The sequence below is a fragment of the Phaseolus vulgaris genome, chromosome 10 (genome assembly GCF_051622355.1).
Source record: "Phaseolus vulgaris cultivar YP4 chromosome 10, ASM5162235v1, whole genome shotgun sequence".
Taxonomy (NCBI): domain Eukaryota; kingdom Viridiplantae; phylum Streptophyta; class Magnoliopsida; order Fabales; family Fabaceae; genus Phaseolus; species Phaseolus vulgaris.
The window spans coordinates 42,104,233-42,128,855 of NC_143507.1; the positions used below are offsets into that span (position 1 = coordinate 42,104,233).

Consider the following 24,623-nt stretch of genomic DNA (forward strand, 5'->3'; position numbering starts at 1 on the left):
ATGAATATTTCAGGAGAAAAGGAAAGGCAATAAACAAACATTAACCTTAAAAGACTCAAAAGTTACAGTGGAATTTACAAAGCAGTGTTTTCCGCAAGGACACGAGTACATAAAGGACGGTAAGTTTTATTGTAAGTTTCACACGATGCCAGCTTATTTGATGGGTGAAACTTAACTTCAACAAAATGTAAGGTACAGAGAGGAATCTGGAAAACAAGGTAGGGTACAAAGTGCATTATTTTGCTGATACATAATAATAATAGAATAGTACGTTTAATCCAAGAAAATCAAATAACAACATTGGTGTCTTCATTTATTGTTGATTGGCCGAATTGCTTCCTAGAAGTGATCAAATCATAAAAGATTGTGTCGGCTAACATTGGTTCGGCTATTTCTTTATGTGGTAAATAAAGATGATCTGATGGCCTTGTCTTGTCCTTGCACTTCCCATTATCATTCACGCTTTTACTTTTCTTTCTTTGGCGTTAAGCATTTGATAAATTCCCAATACCATCTTCGTAGTTACTAGTTAGAAGCATTAACTAACAACTTAAATCGCTTTTAAAGAAATTAAACAAACTTCTCAACCGGAGGCATGGTGCAAAAAGGTCGGAAGAGAAAGAAAGAAACTGATTCTAAGTAGCCAAAAATCAATATAATAAATGGAATACAATAAGCGTTCTCATTCATTACTGCTATGGAACGGTTCGATGTTCACAAGGCCCAAAGCAATAAGTAATGGATGCAGAATCACAAGGTAAGAAAGATCGATGGCCATGTTTATTTACTGTGTGATGATTTACATTAAGTAACGTGTAGCTGTCATGAAAATGAGCATTAATAGCTGAAAGTTCATACAGCTAAAAACAATAAAGTGGCAAAGGATAAGTAACCAATCATTCTTATTCGTTCTTTTCATGGGGGGAGGGAAATAATCTTTTGAAAGCTACTATTTTGCTCCGCAATCACATTACTCTTCTTAACTCTGACTGTACTGATTCATTCTAACAGGAGTTCAACTCTGATATACATCACACAAGTAAATCAAAATAAACGAGCAAAAGAATGCCACTACTGCCAAAATTACAATGACACTGCACCAATAGGCGACTTTTCATTGACTACAGTATGCAGCATATATCAACACAACCATGACTAACTAAATCATAGGGGAAAACCTCATGAGTCCAAGAAAATATACATAACCCCAATCACATATATCTTTCTTTCATATAGATCATTGTATCGAGCCTACCTCTCTTTTTCTGTATCATATTTAATATTGTGCTTTACACCCCTACCATTGAAGATCATCCGAATTACTTGCCAGGCTCAATCAGTGAAATATCATCTGGGTTTCGAGTCACTACCCTTGCTTCGGAAAGTTGATAGTGAAAAAAATGATTTGGGAGCTGCACAAATTGAAGTTAACATGTAACTATGGCATCGTATAAAAGATATTAAATCTGTAGAAAATCAACTGTTATCATTCTTGAAATCAATGAAAAGAAATCCACAGCATATGTGAATCCCAAGTCTTTATTAACAATAGCATTCCGGTGAGTCGAGGATTACATTCTTAGCAAAACAATTCCAAAGAGATTGGCCCTAATCTAAGAATGAACTACCAAAATCAATGAAATGCAAAGAGGACACATTTTGAGAACTCCTGACAACTTACAGAACTAATTCATCAGCCAGACACGTGAAACTACACCAAAAATGGATGAAAAATTGACCTATAATGTTACCCAGGCATCACCTTTTAATGAACTTCCAGACATGTGATCATCCCTTAGTTTAAAATGAGCAGGAGGTGCAGGAATAGAGCTTTGCAAGGATTGGACTGCAGGAATTAAGAAAAAAATAATCAATTAGAAGTTGAGTCTATTAAAAACCGAAAGTTAAAAAATAAAGACATTAATTGAAATTTTCCTTGTCCCTCCACACACATCAATATCTAAGGATAGGTACAATTTGTTTAAATGTGCAACCAACAGTGGAAAGACATCAATGAATAAATTAAAGGATCCATTTCCTGATAGCAGGATAGCACAAGATATTGGCAAGATCAAATGATAAAATAAAAATATTTCTGCTTAAATATCTAGATTTTAAGCAATAACCAAGCGTGTTGATCAATAACAAGAAATCTGAGAAAAAAATAGGTTACCCTGTTCATTGAACAGCTCATTTTCATTGAAGCTGTCATCAGAAGGATGACCATGAGAGAATCCCATTCTTGACTTCCTCAGGTCTTCTGATGACCGATTGGCCAGATCTCGGCCATCTTCAGTGTCATCATCTCCTTCAGATGTTGTAGCAGAGATCCAATCAGCCAAACTCTCGGATCCACGAGTTTTCCTCCCAAACTTTAGCAACCGCTTAAAACCTTTAGTGACATCCTTGCGGGGTTGATTTTGGGATGAATTAGCAACAAGAAATGGTTTTTGAGCACTTCCCCATTTTTTCCTCATTCTGGCAGCATCATTGTCACCCTGGTTAAGAGAATGAGAATTCCAAGATGCAGGGCTTCCAATTGGAGAATCTACGGAAGCATCAATGTCAGATGACTCATGCGGGTATGAAAAAGGATGAGGCACGCGAGAATTCCATGACACGGGACTTTCAACAGGAGAATCCTGCACAGATCTTACACCGTTGAATGTGGATGGAAACCCAGAAGCCATTTCACCTCCTGAAATAGGGTCAACCTGGGCGAAAGACCTAGTAGAATCACCAATTTCAGATCCAGAATTACCAGACTTTCCGGATTCCTGGCTCAGACTAACCTTTCCGTTATTATTATAAGCAATATCTTTGATAACCATAGTTTCAATGTCATCCTGTTCCTCTGTGGCCATCTGCAAAGAATCATCCTCATCAAATTCAAGGTCATCAAATTCTTTATTTTTTTGAGTATCAGATGCCATTGAAGCTTTCATCCGGATAGCATTGCCAACAGAACCAGAACCTATGTTATTACCCTTTTTAAGGAAAGATCTAGGTGATTGATCATAAGGACCTAGATCAGTCTCGTCCATATCAAATTTCAATGGAGACAAAACAATCCCATCTGGGTTCAAAGCGGACAAATCCTTAAACTCTGCAGGATTAGCAGAACTTTTCCTTAAAGACTGAGCTTGCCTCGACTTCTCTTCCTTGACTCCTTGCATCTCCTCGGTGGTGCTTTTGCTACGGGAATAAGACCTCACCTGAGTGCGGGTTGTTTTACTGACTCCAGAAGAAGGCTTTGTATTTTCTTTTCTTAAATCAGAAAAGTTTGGAACAGACTGAGCAAGTGGATTGTCTCTTCGCCTTCCAGATGAGCGTGAGACCGACACAGCCGTAGTTCGAGGGGTACCTGAAGATGTATGTCTAGGAAAAAATTTCCTACTTTGCCTTGAAGCACCATAAGTTTTCTCTTCTGAGAATTCAGAAACATCTTCATCATCTTCATTCTGAAGGGAATCTATCGGATGCTGTCCAAAAAAAGGGGTATATAAATCAGAACTGAAAATGGAATTTGATGTTTTTAATTTAAAAACAAACTTTGCATTCGAAAAATTAAAATTCTACAGTCATCACAAAAATCATAAAAAAGCCAATGAATACCTGCTCCCTCTTAATATTTGATTTGAAATATCTAAGTTTCTCGGCACGATGAGCACCTGATGCTAAATCTTGTCTGTTGTTAGAGCCCGAAAACTTGGCCTTCATTTCAGCTCTACTCATCTCAAGGCTATCCTGCATGGCCTTCATCCTAGCTTCCTTCTCAGCTCTGTTCGTACTCCAATCTTCTCGAAGCTTGGCATTCCTCTTCTTCATGTACTTCTCATAAAACTTTCCTCTAGAATCTTCACTCAAGTTAAGATCAGAAAAACTTTGCCTCAAAGCATCACCAGAATTGTGACTGTCCACTGTCTTTGCAACCGACTTAGCATCAAAGCTTGCCAGACTGCTTGAACTCCCAGCCACTTCAATCACGTTGCTTCTGGAAGGCAATTGAGGAGTGGACTCCCCTACTCCAGCTTTCCTATACTGTGACTGTTCTATATGTGCATCAGCCGGCTCAACTCTCCTCGCAGAACCAGACTGGTCCCCAGGAACCCTCAGTTTATGCTCAGCAAAAAGCTTTTCAAGTTCATCAGCCTTCATTTTCAGCTCATCATGCAGCCCTTGATTTCCTTTAGCTTGCCTCATCCTCTGATGTTGCTGCTCTAAAGGTGGGGTTGAGGTTGGACGTGCATTGTCCCGAGTCTCCAAAACTTGTTTCATTTTGCTAAGTTCATGAGTACTTTTGTTAGTTTCATCCCTTTTACCTTGTATCATGCTCAACTGTTGTTCACTTCTACCAGGTAGAGATTTCTGGTACTTCATTTTTGGGATTTGGGAATCCTTATCCTTGTTAGGGAATGAAGAAGAGTCCTCAACCTCAATCTGTGAAGATTGATCAGCACGAACAGAAACATCCCTCAATTTGAGTCCATTGCCACCTTCAAACTGTGCTGATAAGGATCGAGAATGACTTCGGGGACCCCTAATAAGTGACGGTGCAACCACATGATTTTTCAGCCCACCATAAACCTTCACATCATCATCCCCAGAAGACAACATAGGACCACCACCAACAACCTCAGATGAACCCTTCTTCAATACTGCGGCCTCAGGAACACCACCATCACCACCCACCTGATCCTTAAACCCCTCGTTCATGTCCTCGTCAAAAACGGAAACTTTCCCTGTCTCCTGATAAGACCCTTGATCAGTCTTCCCAAATTTCTCCGATATGTTGTCGTTTCGATCCTTCTCTTCAGAAACAAGGGACTTCGTCTGCGAAACAGAGGACGACAAGGGGCTATCCGATTCCTTCTTCTCCCCGCTCACGTCGATGCTCATGTCGCTCGCGACGCTCCACCGCCGCAGCACATCAGAGGAGAGCCGCCGGAGTTCCGGCGGCTTCCCGGAGGAATTCTCCTTCTGCTTATTCTCGAACAGGTTGATCCGGTCCTGCACGCTAAGCCTCCGACCCGCCGGAGCCGTCGACGCCGAGGTGGCCGACGCCGGCGACTCCGTCTCCTCTTTGGTAGGGGTGTCGTTGTTGTCGTCCCTCGAGTTCACGCTAGTATTGCTTCGTCGCAGCGAGGCCAAGTTAGCAGAAGGCTTGGGCTTTGGTGGGTCGGATAGTTGATCATGGGCTTGGGCTTGGGCCTGGGCCTGAGGTTGGTTGGGCCCATCATCGTTGTCGATGGACATGTCAGAACTAACTGATGATCGGAGTTCCCTGTCATCGCCACCTGGCCAGTGACTGATAAGGTCCGGTCTTCTTTCGTACAGTGACATGTACTTAGTACATGCTTCACTGCACCGCAAAAAAAAAAACATTATAATTAATTAAACAACAACATTACATTAATAACATCGTTATTTATTCAATATTTTACCATACATGAAAATGAAAATGAAAAATAGTTAATGGTATTTATTATTTAAGAAAATGAGTTACTTCAATCTATGAGCACCGAAACGATGAGAGAAATGTTTGAGATGAGAGATGGTGTGGGGATTGAAACCAGAGGCTGATGCACGAGCACATGCTGTGGTTAGGTCCTGCCTAACTGCACTCAGTCGTACATCAATTGCTCTTAGCAGTTCCTTCCTGTGCAAGTAAATTGTACCAACAAATCAATCAATTGCATCTCTAAAAGGAACATGCAAAACGCAGTCTAGGTAGATCAAATCTTACGTTGTAGCATCTGCCACTGTTATTGCTCCTGCTCCATTCCCACCTGCCAAATTCACCACATCATTCATTCAACAAAACACTGCTTTTTATTTTCTTTCAAAAAACCATCAAAAATAATACTTTATTTATGCACAAATTCAAAGAAAAACAACACTGTTTCATTCTTCATTTCTAGTTCTATTGTTGAAACCTCAACCCATTTTGACATGCTCTCTCAACAAGGAAGATAAAGCAACTCTGTTGGGGCATTTATGGGGGAGCATGTGGCAATTAAGAACTGAGAATGGTTTATTGACTTTTTTTTATCTTTCCTCTCTGGCTACATTTAATTTCATTTTTTCTATCTACTCTCACATTTAGAACAACCTACATCAACATCACATATATTATAGGCTATCACCGAATTGGGCAATAATTAGCAGACTATTACAGACAAGAAAACATTTTAGAAGTGCGCAAATATCTAAAATCAGTAGCCAGTTCATAAATATAGCCTCAAGATTCCGTTATAATAATAATTTCATTTAATGGTAAACACTAAGTAAAGTGTAGAATACGTCAGCTCCATTACTTTTAACAGTAAAATATGAGATGTGAGATTAAGTAATGAACTTTGACAATAATCAAGCTTCCATATTTGGACAGCATGATGCCAGCCAATATAACTAAAAGTCATAACTGTACAACAATTTTCAATCGATTTTGTACAACAGAAGAAGAAACACAATTTTTTTCTCCATGACTACAAGATATGCAGTAGGGAAATGCAACATAAATGTCTTAAGAGTTAAGAGTAGTAAATATTGAAAAGAGAAATTCATCAGAGTGGTTACTGATGAGCAGTAACACGATCAAAAAGAAGTTTCAAATTGTCCTGGGTTATAGGTCTAATTGCAAAGAGAGTTGTTATTTGGTTATGTGTCTATTAACAAAGAAAACATACCTTGTGGATCTGAACGCTGATCCCCTGCCCCCTGAAATAAGACATTCCAAATATCAACAAAAGAAAGAAAAAAAGTGATTGCTTAGTTCAGTTGTTTGCACCATTCTTCTCTCTTTGATCATAACTCTGTTGTTACCTGAGAATATATTCTTCTTGCTGCTTCTAATTGGGACATTTCTGCATCATAGGTATTGACCATTTCCAAAACCTCTGGTGTGCTAACAAACCGCACAAACCTGTAAGCACCAAAACCAATCAAATCAAAAGGTAAACCAAAATGCTCAGTGCATACAATCAAAGAGTAGTGTTACCTCTCAAATGTTCCTTTTGTAAACCACGCCTCGGCATTCTTATGTCTATCAATTTCTAGCTTGATTGATGAGGCAGCTAGAGCAACCTGCTCTTCTGCAACCTTTAAATTGGTCAAGAATGGCTTCAACAATCCTGATGCTAGTTTCTCAGTGTTCCCATCACTCGAAACCAGCAACTCACATCTGCCCGATGAAAGAAAGAAAAACAAGGAAACACGATTACGAACTCTTTGTTTTGGTGTGTACACCACAAAAACATTGTTACAAACTCTAATAAAAAAACAGAGAAGCACATCTCAGAAACCAGAAAATCCCAAGGAAAAAGTTGCCCGTACCTTGAACGCCTTGGAGACAATTGGAATAACGCATAATCAAGAAGCGTATCAGACTTCATTTTCCTATATTGAAGGTGATGCTACTCTCTATCACTCTTCGGATCATTTCACGCAAGCAAATGCAATCTCAACCATCGTTTCCATTTGGCACCAACCATAATCAACAACACTACACAAAAGAAATCCAAAATTAAGAATGTAGATTCTGCAGAAGCATGGTTAAAAAAGAAAAAGGAAAAGAACACTATTGCAAAATTCCGCGTCAGACGAACAAGTGCGTTCAGTGAGTCATTTTCCTATTTGCATTACATTACAAATCTACATTTTCTATCAAGTCCGAAATTGAACAAAATCAAGTAACAACCCAGATGCACTTAAGGTAAATCCCACTTGTTGCAACCCTCAACAGAACCATTCCACGCCATAGATCCCAACCCGTGACCCAAAAGTTCAAGCTTTTGCAGCAAAACAGAAACCCAAATTTGCCACAGAAACTATCAGAAATAGATCTGATTCAGCAAAAGACCGAACTTGACTAAAGCTGCATAGATACCAAATAAACCCAAAATCCAATACCAACCAAGCTAAACCCAAAAACATACTAAAAGAACACAATAATCAAATAAAGAACAGAGAGTCAAGCGAAGCATTATCAAGGTTACACACAAACAAACACCCATGCTGCAAAATAGGAAAAAGAAAATGAACAAACCCTAATCACTTTATTGCATTGAAAATTTGGAGTGAAATGTGGAAGGGGCGTAGAATTGAATGTGAAGTGCAGATATGAAGGTTCGAGATCTTCGATTGCGTGACCCGATCCTCCAATTTAGAGTTCAAAAGGGTACCAGCATTTGGCTCCTTTGTCTTTTATGTTCTTCTTTCTCTCTTCTTCTTGTTCTTCCCTTTTTGTGTCTCACTGTGGAGGAAATGAGCCTCTTTCTTTTTCTTTCTCTTCTCTCATTTTCTTTCTTCTTTTCTTTTAAATTGAAGTTTTACGAAAACCCCACAATGAAAAAGATGGTTTTTGCTTTACTCATCCTTCATTTCAAAACCCCTCTACTTTCTCTCTCCACACACACCGTCCCTCTCTCTCAGTAGAAACAGAGAATGACAACGTTCAGACACAAACAAAAAACAAAAAACGTTGTCACATTTGCATTTTGAAAAAACGCAATTAATTAGCAGATAACAAGGATTCAATCCAAACAAAAAAAAAAAAAAAACAGTGTGCTGCGGTGAATAACGGTGATGATTGACAGTGCCAGACCCCAACGTGACTGAAACTTTTACTCCCTAAGACTTTACCAGTTTTTTTCTTCTTCAACTAATAATGGTGGTTAACTTTTAAAACCAGATTGTAACCAAAAATCAAAATTTAAAAATTAAAAAACCGAATCATTGGGCAAGAAACATTAACCAGGTTGCATTTCCCATGTTTTTGTCATTTACTAACTCATAATATAAACACAATAATAAACTGATTCAAATTTCGTGGCATGAATTGTTTCATTTTCACCCTTTAATACTTTATTGTACTCTATGATTGGGGTATTCGAAATAGACGAATCTATGTATTGGACACAAGGGACATTTCTGTAACTTCACTAAGTCCTGGTCAACACCAGTTTACACTGTTGTATTCTATTGCTTCAAAGTCTTTACATAATAATAATAATAATCATTGTACAAGTTATATTTAAATTCAGATTAAATGTTTGTTAGTGAAGTAAATTAAGTTTGGTGAAACTTTATTATTTTATTTTTTTTATTAAAATATAATATTTGTTGAAGTGTAAAATAATCCGTAGGGTCTTTTTCTAATATGTGTAATCGTGTTTTTCCTAACTATTTGATATGATTTTGTCGTTTTCAAAATTTACTACTATTTTATTTTCCATCTAACGTCGTCGTCTAGTCCAACCATATATTTCGAATATTTAATTTTACACTTCAATGTTAAAATAGAGTTTTACTATTTAAATTTAAATACTTTGCAATAAAATACATAAAATTTTATTTTGCGCTTACACTTAAATTAAAAAAAAAAAAAAACCAATTAGTGATTCATTCATCGGTCAAATAACATAACCAAACCAGCCTGTAAATAATAATAAAAAAAATCGTAATAAATAAATCAAAGTCGTATTTTGAGAGCCTAAAAAAGTGGTTGAAAAGAAAAATGAAAAAAATATTATTATTATTATTAATTACTTATTATAAATTCTGTTGGAACCCACTATTGGTGAGCTTGCATATTTTGAATTTTGTTAACTCTTTTCACATTTTTCACGTAAATTATGAAATAATTCAAAACTATTACTAATAATCATGGTAATGAATCGTGTAAGTAAATAACGGTTGGAACATTAAACATGACGTAATCATTTATTGGTTTAAAATTATGGTGGAAGTGTTTTGCATTATTGTGAGAATTTTTGTATAATTTCGAAATGATGTGTGTTATATAAGGTAAAAATAAAAATAAAAAATAAAAAAATTATCCTAAGTAAAATTACTTGTATTTGAAGATTGAATTTGGAAAAGGAGATTTCTTAAGTAATACTTATCATATAAAGAAAAAATGAAAATTGAAAACCAAAATTAGGGTTTGGAGAATAAGTGGCATGTCATTTTGTCTTATTGATTTGGTTTGCTAACGAATTTGTGCCCCAATCACAAGGCAACTAGTTTCATCTTAATTTTTGTCACCAAATACAAAAAAAAATAAAAAATAATGAATTATATCAATTTCTAGCCACTTTTAGTCAATAAAAATCGTTTTCATACTGATAAAGATTTGTACTAAATAATTTCAAGAGATAAATATAGAAAAAGAATTAATTGTCACCAAATATAACAAAGTATCATTAAATTTAACGTCACATCATTTCTTATCGACATATAACTGAAATAAAGCATTTAAACTATAAACAGACTAAAATGTGATGTGCCTACGTCAAATTTTTAATTAATTTAGTAAAAATCAAATAGAAAAGGTTTTGTATTAAATTAAAAAAAACGAAAACACATCAAATAAAATGTCATTTTCATTATCCATGTTAAATAAACTTGATGATAAGTTAATCTTTTGCTATGGTAGAAAAAAGAAATAACTATCAATACCCTTTATATGAAAAAAAAAATATTTTACAAACATGATTAATAGCAAGATATTTATAATTAGTTATAAGTGCATGCTTTTTTTTTATTATAATAATATCAAAATATAAAAAATAATAAATAATTTTTCACTATTTTTTACCTAAATAATCTTTCTTTTCATTTATTTTTCTTTATTTTCTTTACTAAATAAAAAATTAATAAAAATGATGGTGATAAATTCAATATACTTCAAATATAGTAAGAGAAGTTGACTAATAACTAAAATAAAAAGTAAAGTTACTTTTTTATATTAAAATTTGAGTTAATAAAAAATAAATCCACCTCCCTTTTGTCAGAGGTGTATTTTTCAAAATGAAATAGTTTTAAAACTTACAATTCTCTTATAATTTTAATCATTTTTTCAATTTATAGTTTTCTGTCACAAGTTTCTTTAACATAAACTAACTTGTAGTACAATATGAAAATCAAACTAGATGATTTTGTAACATATGAAAATATAATATTTAATCCTTTTATCTATTAATACAAAAACATAATTTTAATCTATAATATAAATATAAATAATGTTACAAATATATAATGATTTTGTTAATATTCAAAGTACTTTTTATATTAATTGTTTTTTAAATCAATATATAAAATTAGAGTGATAGGAAAAGAAGGGTGTGATACTCATGGAGTCTCTTCCACCAATAGGAACCACTTACAATGATTCCCACAAACTCTAGCGATGTGGGACCAAACTCATCACATTTTTGGAAAATATATTACTTACTTATCTCTCAAACAAATCTCACTATACATACTATATTCTACACCCATCATTTGAATAGTAGGTGCCATACATGCATGCATGACCAATAGCATTTTTGGAGCCATGTTCATTTTCAAATTAAAAATCTCTCCTCTTTCATCTACTCTTAGAAATGTTCATACCATAGCCATTGTTTCAGAATTCAGAGTCAAGGACATTATAATCTACACTTTGAGAATCTCATCATAACTTGGTTCCCCAATTCAAATAATATATGCCATTTTATTGTTGAAAAATTATTCAAAATAAACTTTCATCTACAAAATTCACAATGTGTTCATCTAATTGTTGGAGATATTACATCAACAAGAAATTAGAGCATTTCATTGTATATAAGTGGGTGCAAAATCTCACCTCATAAATCGATTTTATGAGGTTGAGTTAAGTTTAAAATCTACTTCTTAATATGGTATCAGAGTAATTTTCGAGCTTATTCTAGGAAGTGTTTGTTGGGCTTATCAGGTCACCCGCTATCGGACCGTTATCGGACCACCCATAATATGTTATCTCACGTATGAGATGTCACTCTCAACGCGAGGGAATGTGTTGGAGATCCCACGTCATAAACCAGTTCTACGAAATTAAGTTAAGCTTAAAATATACTTCTCTAACTCTATATTATATTTCACAAAATGTTTGTGATTGTTTTGGGACAATGCACATAAAAAGTAACCTTGTTGTTCCTAATATATTTAATATTGATTTGTAATGTGTTTCTCATTAGAATTAGATCATGTTTAATTATGTTTTTATTTGATTCTTCAAAATTAGAAAAGATTTTGTTACTCTCTCAAAGTTAAAAAAAAAATTGTTTCTAAAAATTAAGTTCAAAATACTAAAACACAATTTTAAACCCTAAAATTTAAAACTTAAACTCTAAAAGTGAACTCTACACCTTTTAAAACTTGTTTTAAATTTTCAAATTTAATGCTTGGGATTATTTTAAAAAAAATTGAGGGAGTAAAACTGAAACCATTCTAAATTTTAGAAACTAATGAAGATATAATTAGTCCATTAGAGAACAAAATATAAGATTTAAGGTGTTATATACATTTTATCTTACTAATATAGATAATATTCAAGTATTGTTATATCTAAATGTGAGACTATTTTAGTTTAAATCAGTATTTTTGAATTCAATACATAATTATATTAAATGCTAAAAAACTTTGTAAATTATATTAATCTTATTCTACTAAGTATTAGAGGGTATACATAATCACGTTAAATACAAAAAAAGTTGTGTGAATTGTATCCATCACGCAAGTATTAGAAAAGGTTTGCTTCTTCTGTTATCTAATCTCTAATATTGTTTTTCAATGTATCAAAATAAAACCTAATTTTGATAGAAAAAACTAAAATTACTCTGATCCTAAAGTTGTAATCATCTTGGTTTCTTTTTGACATAATAATATAATATTGCTTTATTACTATTAGTATTAAAAATAAATAAGTTTTGTTCTTGTATGTTTATCGATGCTAATAATGCTATAGTAGTAGAATTGATATTAAAATTTAAAATATTCACTAGATAATGGAAAAGATATTGTAAAAATATCTCATAGTTCTTGATTATTATATTTATTTAAATACAATAGTTTTACATTTAGAAGTCGATTCTTAAAAACAAATCAAATATATTTTATTTTCTTTAATTCTCCTATATATCTTTTACTGTGTGTTTAGATCAAGTGAAATATTATTATCGGCAACAACGAAAGAGTACAGATTACTTGCGTTTGGATCAGGGTGTATGTGAGAAAATGGAAGCAAAGAAATACACAAAGGAGAAACTTTTCCTCTCTCACGTGGAGAAATACACGACGAAATACACATAGGATTTCACGATAATATATAAATGTCCCTATGTAGCATCGGATGAATCCATTTCTTTGCTTTTCTTTTTATTTATTTTTAAAAACGATAATAAATTTGTAAACTTATATTTTTTAAAATTCACTCACATTCATCATATCATATCACTTACAAAAATTAATAATTTTTTTCTACAAATTCATTATATATACCTTAATCCAAATAATTTAACTTTTTTCACTTTTTTTTTTGTCAAATTACTCAAAAATTCTTTAAATTCTCATAGGTCTCCTTTCGAATACAAACAAATAATTAAGGACAAATCACGAATTAAGGACAAAAACATAACAAATCACCAAAAATCTAAAGTTTACAATACTTCAATTACTATAATTTTGATTTTAACCATACTATTATTTTAACGATGTTATCTTGGTAGATGTTATCTTGGTAGATGTTATCTTGGTAGATGTTATCTTGGTAGAGTTGAGGTAGTAACAAGTTTTATCTAGAGCTCTTCCAAGTGTGGCATGTTGCTGACTTTGCCTATGCTTACCTTATCTAAAAGAGCTAGGGTCATGACCCTTGTGTGCTAAAATCCCATAGCTTGATAGTTCAAGAAGAAGACATTCCTCTCTTAATTTGAGGTGGGAGACAACTAAATCTTTTTCTCAATTAGAAATGCAGTTTTACTTTAGTAACCTGTTGTACAAAAAAGGTTGAAACTTAAAATAGACCCCAATTTTCAAGGTTAAATAGTCATCAAAGAACAATATAAAAGTACTGAATAGTTAAGTTTGATCTTTTTAAGTTATCTGTGTTCCTTATATGCTGATAGCTATGAAGATGTACTTTATTTGGAGACAGGTATTGAAACTTCCATCATTGATGGAGACTTGAAGGATTTTATACAACTAAGTACTTGACGAAGTCAAGTTATTTGATTTTATCTACTCAAATGTAAACTACACACTCAACCAAGGTAATCACAAACCAGCATGCAGAAATGCTGTCAGAGATTAAATGAATCTTAAATATAGACACTATGAAGTACGTGTCTGTCTATTTTTAATATACGAGGGAAGTGGCAATAAGTGACTACATTTTGGTCTGTCAATAGCAATGGAAAACAACTGAAACTTCACTAAACATGTTCTCTTTTTTGTTTTGTGATCTTATGAATGCACCAGAATCCAATGCTTTAACTATGAGCTTTCATGATATCATTATTTAAACTCGAGTTATTTGATATCATTTTTTTTACTTATTTCTAATCAATTGATTGAAGAGATATTCAATAATGCAATGATCTACCTAACATTCAGCATTTCTGTAGATATCAGGACTTGTGATTAAATATACTGATATGATTGGCAGCGTGGACAAAAGTCTAAACTTTGAAATTAGCAGTGTGTAAGAGAGGTCCATGTTAAGTTGTAAGAATTAGTTTAGGTTTTGGAGGCAGCATTCAAAGAATCCAAAGTTGAAATTTAGTAAAGACATAAAACCAATACAAGAGTGTGAACGCACAAGAATTAGTCACTAAAACCTTCATAATAGTTATTAAATCTCCAAGATTAGCCCAACTTAGTGCTGTGTTGAATTTCAAGGTGATGTCTGAGGCCAAAATCACTTCAATCAGGAGCTACACAGTCTCAACAACAACAAAATAAATTGAAGAAATCCCCAGACGCGAGAAATGAACTGATAGATTTAGAACTCGAGAAAATGTACTTGTATAACAGTTTTCCACTTTCTTTTTATAAAAAAGCATCAAAAGAAATTGTTTTTATAACTCACATTTTAACGACTTCATTTATTTAGTGTATCTTAGTAATTTGAACTTTATGTTGTTACAAAGTGCACAATTCCATTGTAAAAGATGTCTGCTTTGCACTCATTTGTTAAGGCAGATAATGTCTGTGATGGACTTTTTAAAGAAACGGTCTTTTCAGATGGTGAACGATGAACCTAATAGACAACAGCTCCAGAGAAGAATAGAAAAAGCTCAGGAATTGAGGTAATAAAGTCGAAGATATTGCAGGAAATTGAAAATGCAGTAAATTGGTATCCATGAGATTGCATATCCAATATGTACAAACAAAATATGGAAGTAGAGCTACGAATAATGAATGATGATATGATGCCCTGATACTGATATAACCCAGAAGGTGTTACAGATTATGAGAAGTGATACATCTGCTGCAAAGAGATTATTAGATTATTCAGTACTCAGCACATACTCCTGCAAATTTTCCTGCTCTGTTTAGGGTGCAGCAAAGCAATCCCGCTTAAGTTAACTGTAACAGTTAAGGGATAAATAATAATATAAACTAAAGGCATACACCACAGGCTAATGCAATTCAATTCTAAGCTTAACCTTAAACTTAACCTTAACCTAGTTATCCCTCACTCATTCTCTCATTCACTCGCTGTCACTATTATTGTTATGATTGTTGTTATTGTTATTGATGTTGGTGCTATGGTGATTGTTGCTAGGATTAGCACCTTTTCTCCCAAGCTTGAGTTGCGAAATCTCCAACTGGGTCTTCATGAAAAACTGCATCCTCTGCAACTCCAAATCCTTCGCGAACTTCATCCTCTGCTTCTCCATCTCCACCACCTGCTGCAGCTTCGAGCTCTCCGCATGTTCATACGCCTCGCCAAATTTCAGAATCGCCTGCGTCAGTTCCCTCACCGCGCTTCCCCAGCCCTTCGCCTTCCGTCTTCCTTCGCTTCCTTTCCCCGCGTTCGAACTCATCACCCGCGGCCTCTTCCGCTCGAAACTCTCCGGCGGAAAACTGTCGCTTGAGGCTGGCGACGACGCGCCACGCTCGTCCGAATCGGATTCCAACGGTGGATCGCGGCGCCGGAACTGAATCTTCTGGTTCTTCAACGGAACCGGCTGCTGTTGTTGCTGCTGCGCCGGCCTTTGAGGACGGTGGTACTGATTCACGCCGTCGCGAATGCCGACCGGAATCCCCAAAGGCACTTTCTGCGGCTGTAAAATACTGTTTCCGGCAGCGCTGGTGCCGGCGGTCCCGGAGGAGCCGCCGGCGCCGGGGATCTTGGCGCTTGGCCCTATCAATTTGTCCAATCGGTCGAAGAACGGCCACTTGCTGGTGGCGCCGGCGGCGATCTTCGCCTTCTCCGATTTGTACTTCTTCTTTACGGTGTCGATCCGGTTTTTGCACTGAATATCCGTCTTCGGCGCCTTCGTGTAATCCTCTCTGCCGCTCACAATATCCGCCACCTCCTTCCAGTGCTTCTGTTTCAGATTTCCTCTGCTCAGTTCCAGATACCTCTCTCCCCACGCGTCGATCAGTACCGCCGTCGCGCCTTCGCTCCAGCAATCCTCCCTCCCTCCACCGCCGCCGCCTCCTCCCCCACCGTTCCCCTTCGCCGGCTGCTGAATCGGAAGCGCTAATGCCAAACTATTCGACGGCGCCGGCGCCGCGACCGTCACCGTTATCCGTCCGTTGGCCCGCGGAGACGACACCGGGGATCCGCTCGCCGGCGACGGATGCGACTGGATCTCTTCGTCGTCGTCCATCTCCTCCTCGCCGCCGATCTACCGTAGAGAGAGAAAGCGAAGTTAGAGAGAGACAGAGAAAGAGAAAAATCGTAGCTAGGGTTTTTATTTATTTTAATTTAATTGAATTTTGGCCGGCGAGAATATATCGACGCCTTTTCGTGGCTTGTTCGTTTTTATTTCGATTTATTTAAAAGAAAAATTTGGGTGAAATTGGTTTGGAACCTTTTTTGGGGTTTGGTTTGACGGAAGGGAGTGAGTTGACGGTGACCGTCGCCACGTGGGGCGCGAGCAGAGGAAGTGTTGGTGACGTGGCAGAAGTGAATTGGACGTGCGCGAAACTCCGTCACCGGCTCAGTTGGTGGACCTTCTCTGTTATTGTCTGGTCTCACTGGTTCACGAGTTTGACGATAAACACAACACTAACCCTCTTCCGCCGATATTCCCATTTTACCCTTTTCCTTTCTATAAATTGTTCCTTCATTAAACCGAGTTTTGTAGTATTGGAGAATGATGGAGGGAGGAGAATTTGGGGAATTGAAATGTAGCTGATTGAAGCAAAGATGACGCACGCAAGGGTAAGTGCTTATTGCTTTTCTTTCTCTTCTTTATAGCCCTTACGTCATCTTCTTTCTCCTTCAAACATTCTTATTCATTTCCACCTCATTCAACCATCAAACTTATCTTATCCATCTTTATTTTATTATCTTCTCTCACTCTTTTTTTATTCTTTACAACTTCTTCTTCCATAACATAACACCATTTCATTCCTCATCAACTTCAAACACATATATAAGCCCAGTTTGATGCACACAGTGTTGCAGCTCTAACACATTTATAACTACTTCAAAGATTGTACTTGTCATAGTATTTTTAACATTTGTATTAGTGTTATGACTATTAGCATTAATAAAGGAATTTTCTTTTAATTTCTTTTTCTAGTGTATACAAATTCTTATTATTCTATATTTTAATTAAGTTTTTTTTAATTTTAAATAATTATCTACAGTAGATGAAACTATCTATACAATAAAAAAACCATTTATAATAAAGTTAGAAAATTAATTTATTTTTAAATTTAATTAAGTTTTAAGTTCTTCCTAAATTTATTCTCATTGAAAAAAAATAATAAAAATAAACACACATCTGTGCAGTTATTATTTTTTTAAACACGTAACATTTACAAATATAAATTGTCTGTAAAAGTTCCGTAAATACTTATTATTATTATTAATATATATATATATATATATATAATCTTATGTTATGTTGGGTAACAATTCGGCTTTAACTTCTTATCATCTAATAATCTTATGTTTATATGAGTTAAATTATTGGTGAAGTGTTTTTTTTTATATTGTATGTTCTGTTATTTAATACATAAATTCAATAATATGGTTCATTACAATTGAAGTCACATAAATACAAATTAAATATATATATATATATATATATATATATATTAAATAAATTAAATTAATAATATTTAAAATAGTCATCGTATCATATATTATGCTTTCTTACTTCATTATATAACATAATAATTCAAAAATAATTCACAAAATAATCATTGCATTACAATTGTTAAAGATAATAAACATATCGAATTTTATTCATCCAATCATACTTAAAATATATCTCATTAACCAGTTAAGATGATAAAATATAAATCTTATGAAGACTTCAAGTTAAAAAAAATAATTTATTTAGCTTAAAAGTTTAAAAATAACAACTTCAACTAAAATTGATTGTTTGATTTTTTATCACTTAAACAATCATAACTCGAGTTTTAGATTGTTTTTTTAATTGATTCTAAAATCATTGTAAATATAACAGCAACAATTTCATGCAGATTACTAGTCCTAGTTAAAAAAGAATTGAACTATTCAATAACTACAAAACTACAATGAAAAATACTAATCTTAATTATTGAATTACTCAGCAACAACAAAATCGTTGAGTGAATGCAATGCTATGTTTGGAAGAGATAGTGAAAATGAGAAAAAGGAAGAGTGAAAAAAAAGTTATGGTGTTTGGATTAAGGTAAATAGAATAGAAAGTGTAGGAAAAGTTTGTAAGTAATGTGATAGATGTGATTGAAATTATTATTTTTTTAATTGATAAAAACGTAAGTTTACAAATTTACCCTTATATTTAAAAATTGTTAAAAAAATTAATTTGATTTATTTATTTATAAATTATAATTATTTATAATTATAAATATTTGATATAAATTTATTTTTACATTAAATAACTTTATTATTTTTATCTTTACTTTTTTGTAATTAATATAATTATTATATAAATTTATTTCTATATTATTAAAAAATATATTTATTTTGATTATTATTTATATTTATAATATCATTTATTATGTTATTTTATAATAATTATTTTTTTACAATTCTGATTATATTTTATATTTAAATTCTAATTTTATTTTAAATAAAAATAATAATAATTTAAATGTAAAATAAAAGTATAAAAAAATAAATTATAATTAATTAATTAAGTAAATATATATTTATTTAGTAAATTACAATTTTCTTCGCATTTCGTTTTCGATTTGTGTGTTTTTAACTTTATTCGCATTGATATTCACGTTTTCTCCACAGATAATTAATGCTTGATCGAATTTATGAAAAACTTATCAATCTACCTAATTTTCAAAATTAACTTCAACTAATTATTTGAGTTGATCATTCAAATCCCAAAACTACATTCACATTCAATAAATATACATTTAAATACATAATACAATTCCATCATGTGCCATCTAATTATGATTTAATCTCAAAACTCAAACAAAAGATAACTATATTTATTTTTTACTATGATCAATTTAACCATTTCAAAATTCCCAAATAAAACTTCTATGATTCTAAGACTAATGTTCAGATTTATTTAACAAACGTTCTTCATTCAAACGCAATAAGTTCAATGCATCTAACCATTCCACACTCATATTATCATTCAATAATGTAAAAGACATCATTTAAAGGACATATTATTTTCAATTCTTTCATTTGAGTCCAAAGCTCAATTCTAACCAACAGAAAAACTCCATCAACTAAAAACCTAACATTGAATTTCAATATAATCACATATCACAAACTCCTCAACTTGAAATTTAAATAATCTTTTTCAAATCCAGTAACTGAACTAAAGAATAACTCTAACCAAATGTCAATTTTATGATTGAACCTTTTTCATCAAAACAACAATATCACAATAATTTTTAATATTTATAATCTATCCATAAGAGAATATTCATTACTAAGGATGGTACATGCATGAATACTTAATAAGAATATCTTCGTTCATCTAGAAATCTAGCTACTACAACAAATTCCAACGGTTATAGTTTCACAAACCCTAAACTAAAGGTACTATTACAACCCTAAACTAGTAGTTCAAAACACACATGTAAACAACCCAATGGACAAACAAAAACTCACTTTTTACAAAAATTCAATTGCCAACTTTTATTCTTCACTTAGCTAGCTTTGTTAAGTGTGACTCAGATCTTAAAAATGATGAACTATTAATTCAAAAATCTAGAGGTAAGACAAACAAAAATAGTTTAAAGAGAGATTGTATTTTTTATAAAATAAATTTTGAATACGAGCTTTATCATATTAATTACATAATTTAGATTATATTGTATAAACATTGTAATTAATTTTATACATTATTTAGTCAAGATTGAGAATGAAAATGTTATGAATTAAGTGAATTTTATTGAATATTGAGATTTTGAAATTTTTGTGTGTTTGGACATGAAAAATAATGTGAACTAAATAATATTCTAGTGAATTGAAAAAAAATGATAATTTGTTCAATTAAGATATATCTTTTACTCTTCTTTTCTGTATTTTATGTTAGAGATTACATTTGAGATAGATAACCTTTCTTAATATTAACATAAACAGTTTAACCTTTTATATATATATTATTTTATTTTTTTTAATTTTTTTTTCTAGTTATCTTTATTACGTTGAATAACGTCTTAGAGATTATTATTTACAATTATTTAATTTTGTGATCTTATTATTTCTTGTGTAGAAGTTTTGATCTAATTTCTCGTATTTGATTGATTTTTTTTTTTTATGTAATAACAAATAAGGATGTAAGCATAGGTTCCAAAGTTTCAATTAAAAAAGAAAATGTAGATTCAACCACTTTATATTATATTAATATTATATGTTATATTATTAGTTTAATAGTTAGTAGTTATAATTATTGGAAAATTATAATAGTAGGTTATCTTATAGTGAATCTTTCTTTATATTTCAAAACTATTTTTTACATTAAATTAATTTTATTGAACGAAATGTCAACCATATCGATTGAAGGAAATTTAATTTGCATAAAGGTTGGTTTTGATATCTTAAATTAAAAAAAAAATGTTTTAGCATTTTAGATTTTCAATAAACTTTAGTCAATAAAATGTTTATTCAAAGAATAATTTATTAGCATTTCTAAAGAAAAGAAAATGTTAAAGTATTTGTATCCCCCTAAGTAACTTCATCAAACTTGACTCATTAATTTGGATTATTGTGACTTTGGGAAGACAAAGACCTAAAATAAAATAGAATAGAACGAAAAAGGTAAGGATTGTCTTGTCTCATTGACATAGTGTTGATCAGTTGTAAAGCAGACAAAAATTATAGGAAGTGTCTTTGGTCTTTTAGCATGGAATGGCTTATTCAATAATCAATAACCCATCTGTAAAAAAGACACATTTTCTGGTGCACTCCGCCCAATTTATGGCTCCTCCTCAGAATGTTTTATTTTAATCATCGATTCTAACTCATAACCTATTAGCTGTTTGAGCTAAATCATTACATATATATTCTCAATGGCATCAACCATATAAAATCTGCATTAGAATATAGCCAATAAAGTTCTTGCCTCTCAGGAGTTATATTTTTCTAGTTGAGCACTTACCCAAATAAGTCATGGCTTCTATTCTCTCCACTGCAACTTCATTGGCTACCCTCTCCTTCAATCATGGGGTCAGAACAACAACCACTCACCAAATGATGAAACTGTCCACAATGGTAAGAAAAACACTGTTTTCTTCATTGAAATAAGTTTGTATCTTGTACTGCATGTTATCAGTGGTTTAACTACCAAACACATGGATTAACTAACTTAAAATTGTTCTAACTTAACCACTAATCTAGAATTCAAGTCCTTGATATTCAACCTGAGTGTGCTAATACTCGATCAGAGGGAGAATTTTGTAGTCTGTAGTGATTCTTTGTTGTCATCATTTGTTTTCTTATGCAGGGAAGCTCTGTATTTAGCGGGCTAAAACATATAAACAAAGTCCAGTTGAAAAAGGCAACAAAATGGACATTTGCATGCTCTGGTGGCATTAATAGTACAATCTCTTGCTCCATTGTAATAATTTCTTTCTCCCACTTTCTCTAGTTAAATACTTATTTCCTAAGTCTCTTGTTTTGTTGGCTTCTCTTATGTGTTGCATTTACTGGTTGAAGGCTCAACAAGAAACTCTGCAAATTGTACAATGCACAATTGCGAAGCAACTTTCTATTGATGAAACCACTGTGACTCCACAAACTAAATTTTCAGAGTTGGGTGCTGATTCTCTTGACACTGTAAGGCCTCAAATTCTAGCACTGTTTTTAGTTGTATCTTATATGATACAAGATAAATAAGTATTAATCTAGGCATAAAGTGGTTTGTCATATGTTCTGATATGCCTAAATTTAAATAGGTTGAAATCATGATGGCTTTGGAAGAGAAGTTTGACATTTCTATTGGAGAAGGTGGAGCTGAGAACATCTCTACCGTCCAAGATGCCGCTGATCTGATTGAGAAGGTGAAGACTGCTTCAACCTAAAAGAAGCTGGGGTCAAACCATAACTGTCCTTTCAGATTTTGACAGAAATTGATATAGAATGCTTAATGTCTAATGTATTGTCATCTACGCATTTACCTCTTAATTTCCTCAAATAATAATTGCTGTTTCAGTCTTTTTGAATTGAACCAATCAATTGCTTGAGGCCATGTAACAATTAATCATCTATTTGAGTAAAAAGCTGATACATACTCAATCTTTGGATTGTGCATGTATGAAGATATGTCGCTGAATTTTCTTATGAAATGAGAATTAAATCCTTAACACTAAGCACCAGGGGTGTAACAAAAGCAGAAACATATATTTATATATAATAGCAATTTTCAAGCTTCATTGAGTTCACTGAGAGATTTCAGAGTACAGAAGTGATATTTACAAAGGAAAAAGAAAACCATATATACATAAGCTGGTTTTGTACTCATTTTGATGCTCGGAATCCCATGAAGCATTGGCTCAATCTGCTGGGTAGACCCTGCATCACCTGAGCCATTTTATTGGTTGGTGAAAGTACTCATATATTCATATACTTTATACTATATAATATGTGCAATATAGAAAGGTGCCATGCATAATATAACATGGCTCCCTTCGGAAATTGGAATCAGTGGTGCTGTATGTACAGAAAACGTAATCCCTCTCTGCCTCAGCGGGATGATATTCAAGTTAATTAAAAGCAAAACATCTCCTTTCCCCTCTCAGTAGCGATCCAAAGAACTCAGAATCACCCTGCAGAGTGCAAAACACAACAACCATAATGAGAAAATAGGCATGTTAATACGAGAGACACATATGTCACGTTAAATGTCGCAGAAAATGTCGCAGAAATTAAGAGAACAATAATTGAAAATCAGAGAACCAATCGTAAATTGTCGGACTTCTATTTGCAGCACTCTCCACTGTTGACAATTTCCTCCTCGTGAACTTCTTGAAATCACCGCCGGGCGACTCCTCTGCAATTGTCACAAAACTTGAATTCATGCTACAACTTCGTAAATGTTTTATTAATGTAACATTCTTAATAACTGGTCGATTTAATCGAAAAAATCCGACAATTTCTGTTTGCTTTATAGAGAGAGAGAGAGAGGTTGTTACGAACGAGACAAGGGGGAGCGAGGGGTGACAGGCGCAGAAGAAGAAGGAGAAGCAGTAGCAGAGGTTGAGGTGCTTCCCAGACCAGAGTGAGTCCGAACAATGGTGATGCTGCGGCTGATCGGAACATCCTCCGGCACCGTTGGATGGAAGGCGGTGCCGGCGGAGAAGGTGTTAAACTTTCGGAGCTTGCCCAGACCCGTTTCCGGTGCGGGACCCGCCAACGTTTCGTCCCAAAGCTTGTGAAGAAAACCCATCATATACACTATATCTTCTCTTTTCTCACGAATATTAGTATGTGCGAGTTTGCAACACGAGATCAAAGATGAAGGGAGCGAAACGACAGAGAGAAAAAAAAAACCAGAAACAAACTTTTTTTTTTATAATTTTTCTTTTTTTTTTTGTTTGATTTTTGTCAAGAATGAGCGATTACTTATAACGAGAAATGGAAGGTTGAGTTAACAGGTTTAATTAATTAACTAATTAACTAATTATTGATTAATTATGGAGACTTAGCTCCGGCTAATAAGGGTTTCTTTTCAGCCATCTATTTACATACCCGTTGCTATGTTGGCTCTGCCTAATTTTGTACACATTTTATGTTTTTTATTTTTAATTTTTTTTTATAATATAATTATTTATTTAATTGTAGGTTGAGTATAATTCAAATATAATTTCTGTGTAAAATAAATAAATTTTGGTAAACTTAAAGTTATTGTACATGGAAAATAATGAAATAAAAATTATTTCATAAAAAAGTTGCCCTTACAAACACAATTTCAATTTAAATAATATAAAAAAAATCTAAACATGTTTTAAAGCATAACTTTTATTTGAATTTAAAAAAAAATAATCTCAAAGTCATAGTTAGAATCATAATTCTACATTGATTCAAAAAATAAACAGTAAATCACCTAAAGTCATCAAATAAAGCAGAACTTCTTCATCAAAATTATTAAAAAAATTGTATTTACAATAATAATTTCTTATTTGCGAAGTGACATTTTCAAGCTCAAGTTATC

At 33.2% G+C, this 24,623-nt stretch overlaps 4 protein-coding genes across 5 annotated transcripts; 1 reads left to right on the plus strand and 3 right to left on the minus strand.

Moving 5' to 3' along the window:
* Nucleotides 1–885: 885 nt before the first annotated feature.
* Nucleotides 886–8,545, minus strand: LOC137812510 (GPI-anchored adhesin-like protein). Its single transcript, XM_068614524.2, has 11 exons — nt 8,048–8,545; nt 7,336–7,504; nt 7,001–7,183; nt 6,826–6,925; nt 6,690–6,720; nt 5,747–5,789; nt 5,507–5,659; nt 3,616–5,362; nt 2,174–3,482; nt 1,763–1,846; nt 886–1,412 (listed from the first exon to the last, which is right to left on the minus strand). The coding sequence occupies exons 2-11, from the start codon at nt 7,392–7,394 to the stop codon at nt 1,348–1,350; spliced, it is 3,774 nt and encodes a 1,257-aa protein (XP_068470625.2). The 5' UTR covers nt 7,395–7,504; nt 8,048–8,545; the 3' UTR covers nt 886–1,347.
* Nucleotides 8,546–15,145: 6,600 nt separating this feature from the next.
* On the minus strand, nt 15,146–17,149 carry ASIL2 (sequence-specific DNA binding transcription factor). The gene is made up of 2 exons (XM_068621628.2): nt 16,848–17,149; nt 15,146–16,661 (listed from the first exon to the last, which is right to left on the minus strand). Exon 2 carries the CDS (start codon nt 16,641–16,643, stop codon nt 15,516–15,518), a length of 1,128 nt encoding a protein of 375 aa, XP_068477729.2. The 5' UTR covers nt 16,644–16,661; nt 16,848–17,149; the 3' UTR covers nt 15,146–15,515.
* Nucleotides 17,135–22,625, plus strand: LOC137819007 (acyl carrier protein 4, chloroplastic). The gene is made up of 5 exons (XM_068622703.2): nt 17,135–17,200; nt 21,544–21,685; nt 21,918–22,031; nt 22,130–22,249; nt 22,369–22,625. The coding sequence occupies exons 2-5, from the start codon at nt 21,584–21,586 to the stop codon at nt 22,492–22,494; spliced, it is 462 nt and encodes a 153-aa protein (XP_068478804.2). The 5' UTR covers nt 17,135–17,200; nt 21,544–21,583; the 3' UTR covers nt 22,495–22,625.
* A 169-nt stretch (nt 22,626–22,794) lies between these two features.
* On the minus strand, nt 22,795–24,018 carry LOC137819502 (Dormancy/auxin associated family protein). Of its 2 annotated transcripts, none has more exons than XM_068623377.2 (3): nt 23,609–24,018; nt 23,388–23,462; nt 22,795–23,238 (listed from the first exon to the last, which is right to left on the minus strand). In XM_068623377.2, exons 1-3 carry the CDS (start codon nt 23,859–23,861, stop codon nt 23,234–23,236), a joined length of 333 nt encoding a protein of 110 aa, XP_068479478.1. In that variant the 5' UTR covers nt 23,862–24,018; the 3' UTR covers nt 22,795–23,233. The 2 variants fall into 2 exon arrangements, with proteins under 2 accessions (XP_068479478.1, XP_068479477.1); XM_068623376.2 differs by having other exon boundaries at nt 23,369–23,462; nt 23,609–24,008.
* Nucleotides 24,019–24,623: the final 605 nt, after the last annotated feature.

Coding starts and splice junctions, on each gene's coding strand:
- LOC137812510 (XM_068614524.2), bottom strand. CDS start 7,394: ATGAAGTCTGATACGCTTCTTGATTATGCGTTATTCCAATTGTCTCCA. Junction 5,790..6,689: donor TCAGCGTTCAGATCCACAAG/GTATGTTTTCTT, acceptor TGAATTTGGCAG/GTGGGAATGGAGCAGGAGCA. Junction 3,483..3,615: donor CAAATATTAAGAGGGAGCAG/GTATTCATTGGC, acceptor TTTTTTGGACAG/CATCCGATAGATTCCCTTCA.
- ASIL2 (XM_068621628.2), bottom strand. CDS start 16,643: ATGGACGACGACGAAGAGATCCAGTCGCATCCGTCGCCGGCGAGCGGA.
- LOC137819007 (XM_068622703.2), top strand. CDS start 21,584: ATGGCTTCTATTCTCTCCACTGCAACTTCATTGGCTACCCTCTCCTTC. Junction 21,686..21,917: donor TGATGAAACTGTCCACAATG/GTAAGAAAAACA, acceptor TTTCTTATGCAG/GGAAGCTCTGTATTTAGCGG. Junction 22,250..22,368: donor GTGCTGATTCTCTTGACACT/GTAAGGCCTCAA, acceptor AAATTTAAATAG/GTTGAAATCATGATGGCTTT.
- LOC137819502 (XM_068623376.2), bottom strand. CDS start 23,861: ATGATGGGTTTTCTTCACAAGCTTTGGGACGAAACGTTGGCGGGTCCC. Junction 23,463..23,608: donor CCCTCGCTCCCCCTTGTCTC/GTTCGTAACAAC, acceptor TGACAATTGCAG/AGGAGTCGCCCGGCGGTGAT. Junction 23,239..23,368: donor AGTCCGACAATTTACGATTG/GTTCTCTGATTT, acceptor TGCACTCTGCAG/GGTGATTCTGAGTTCTTTGG.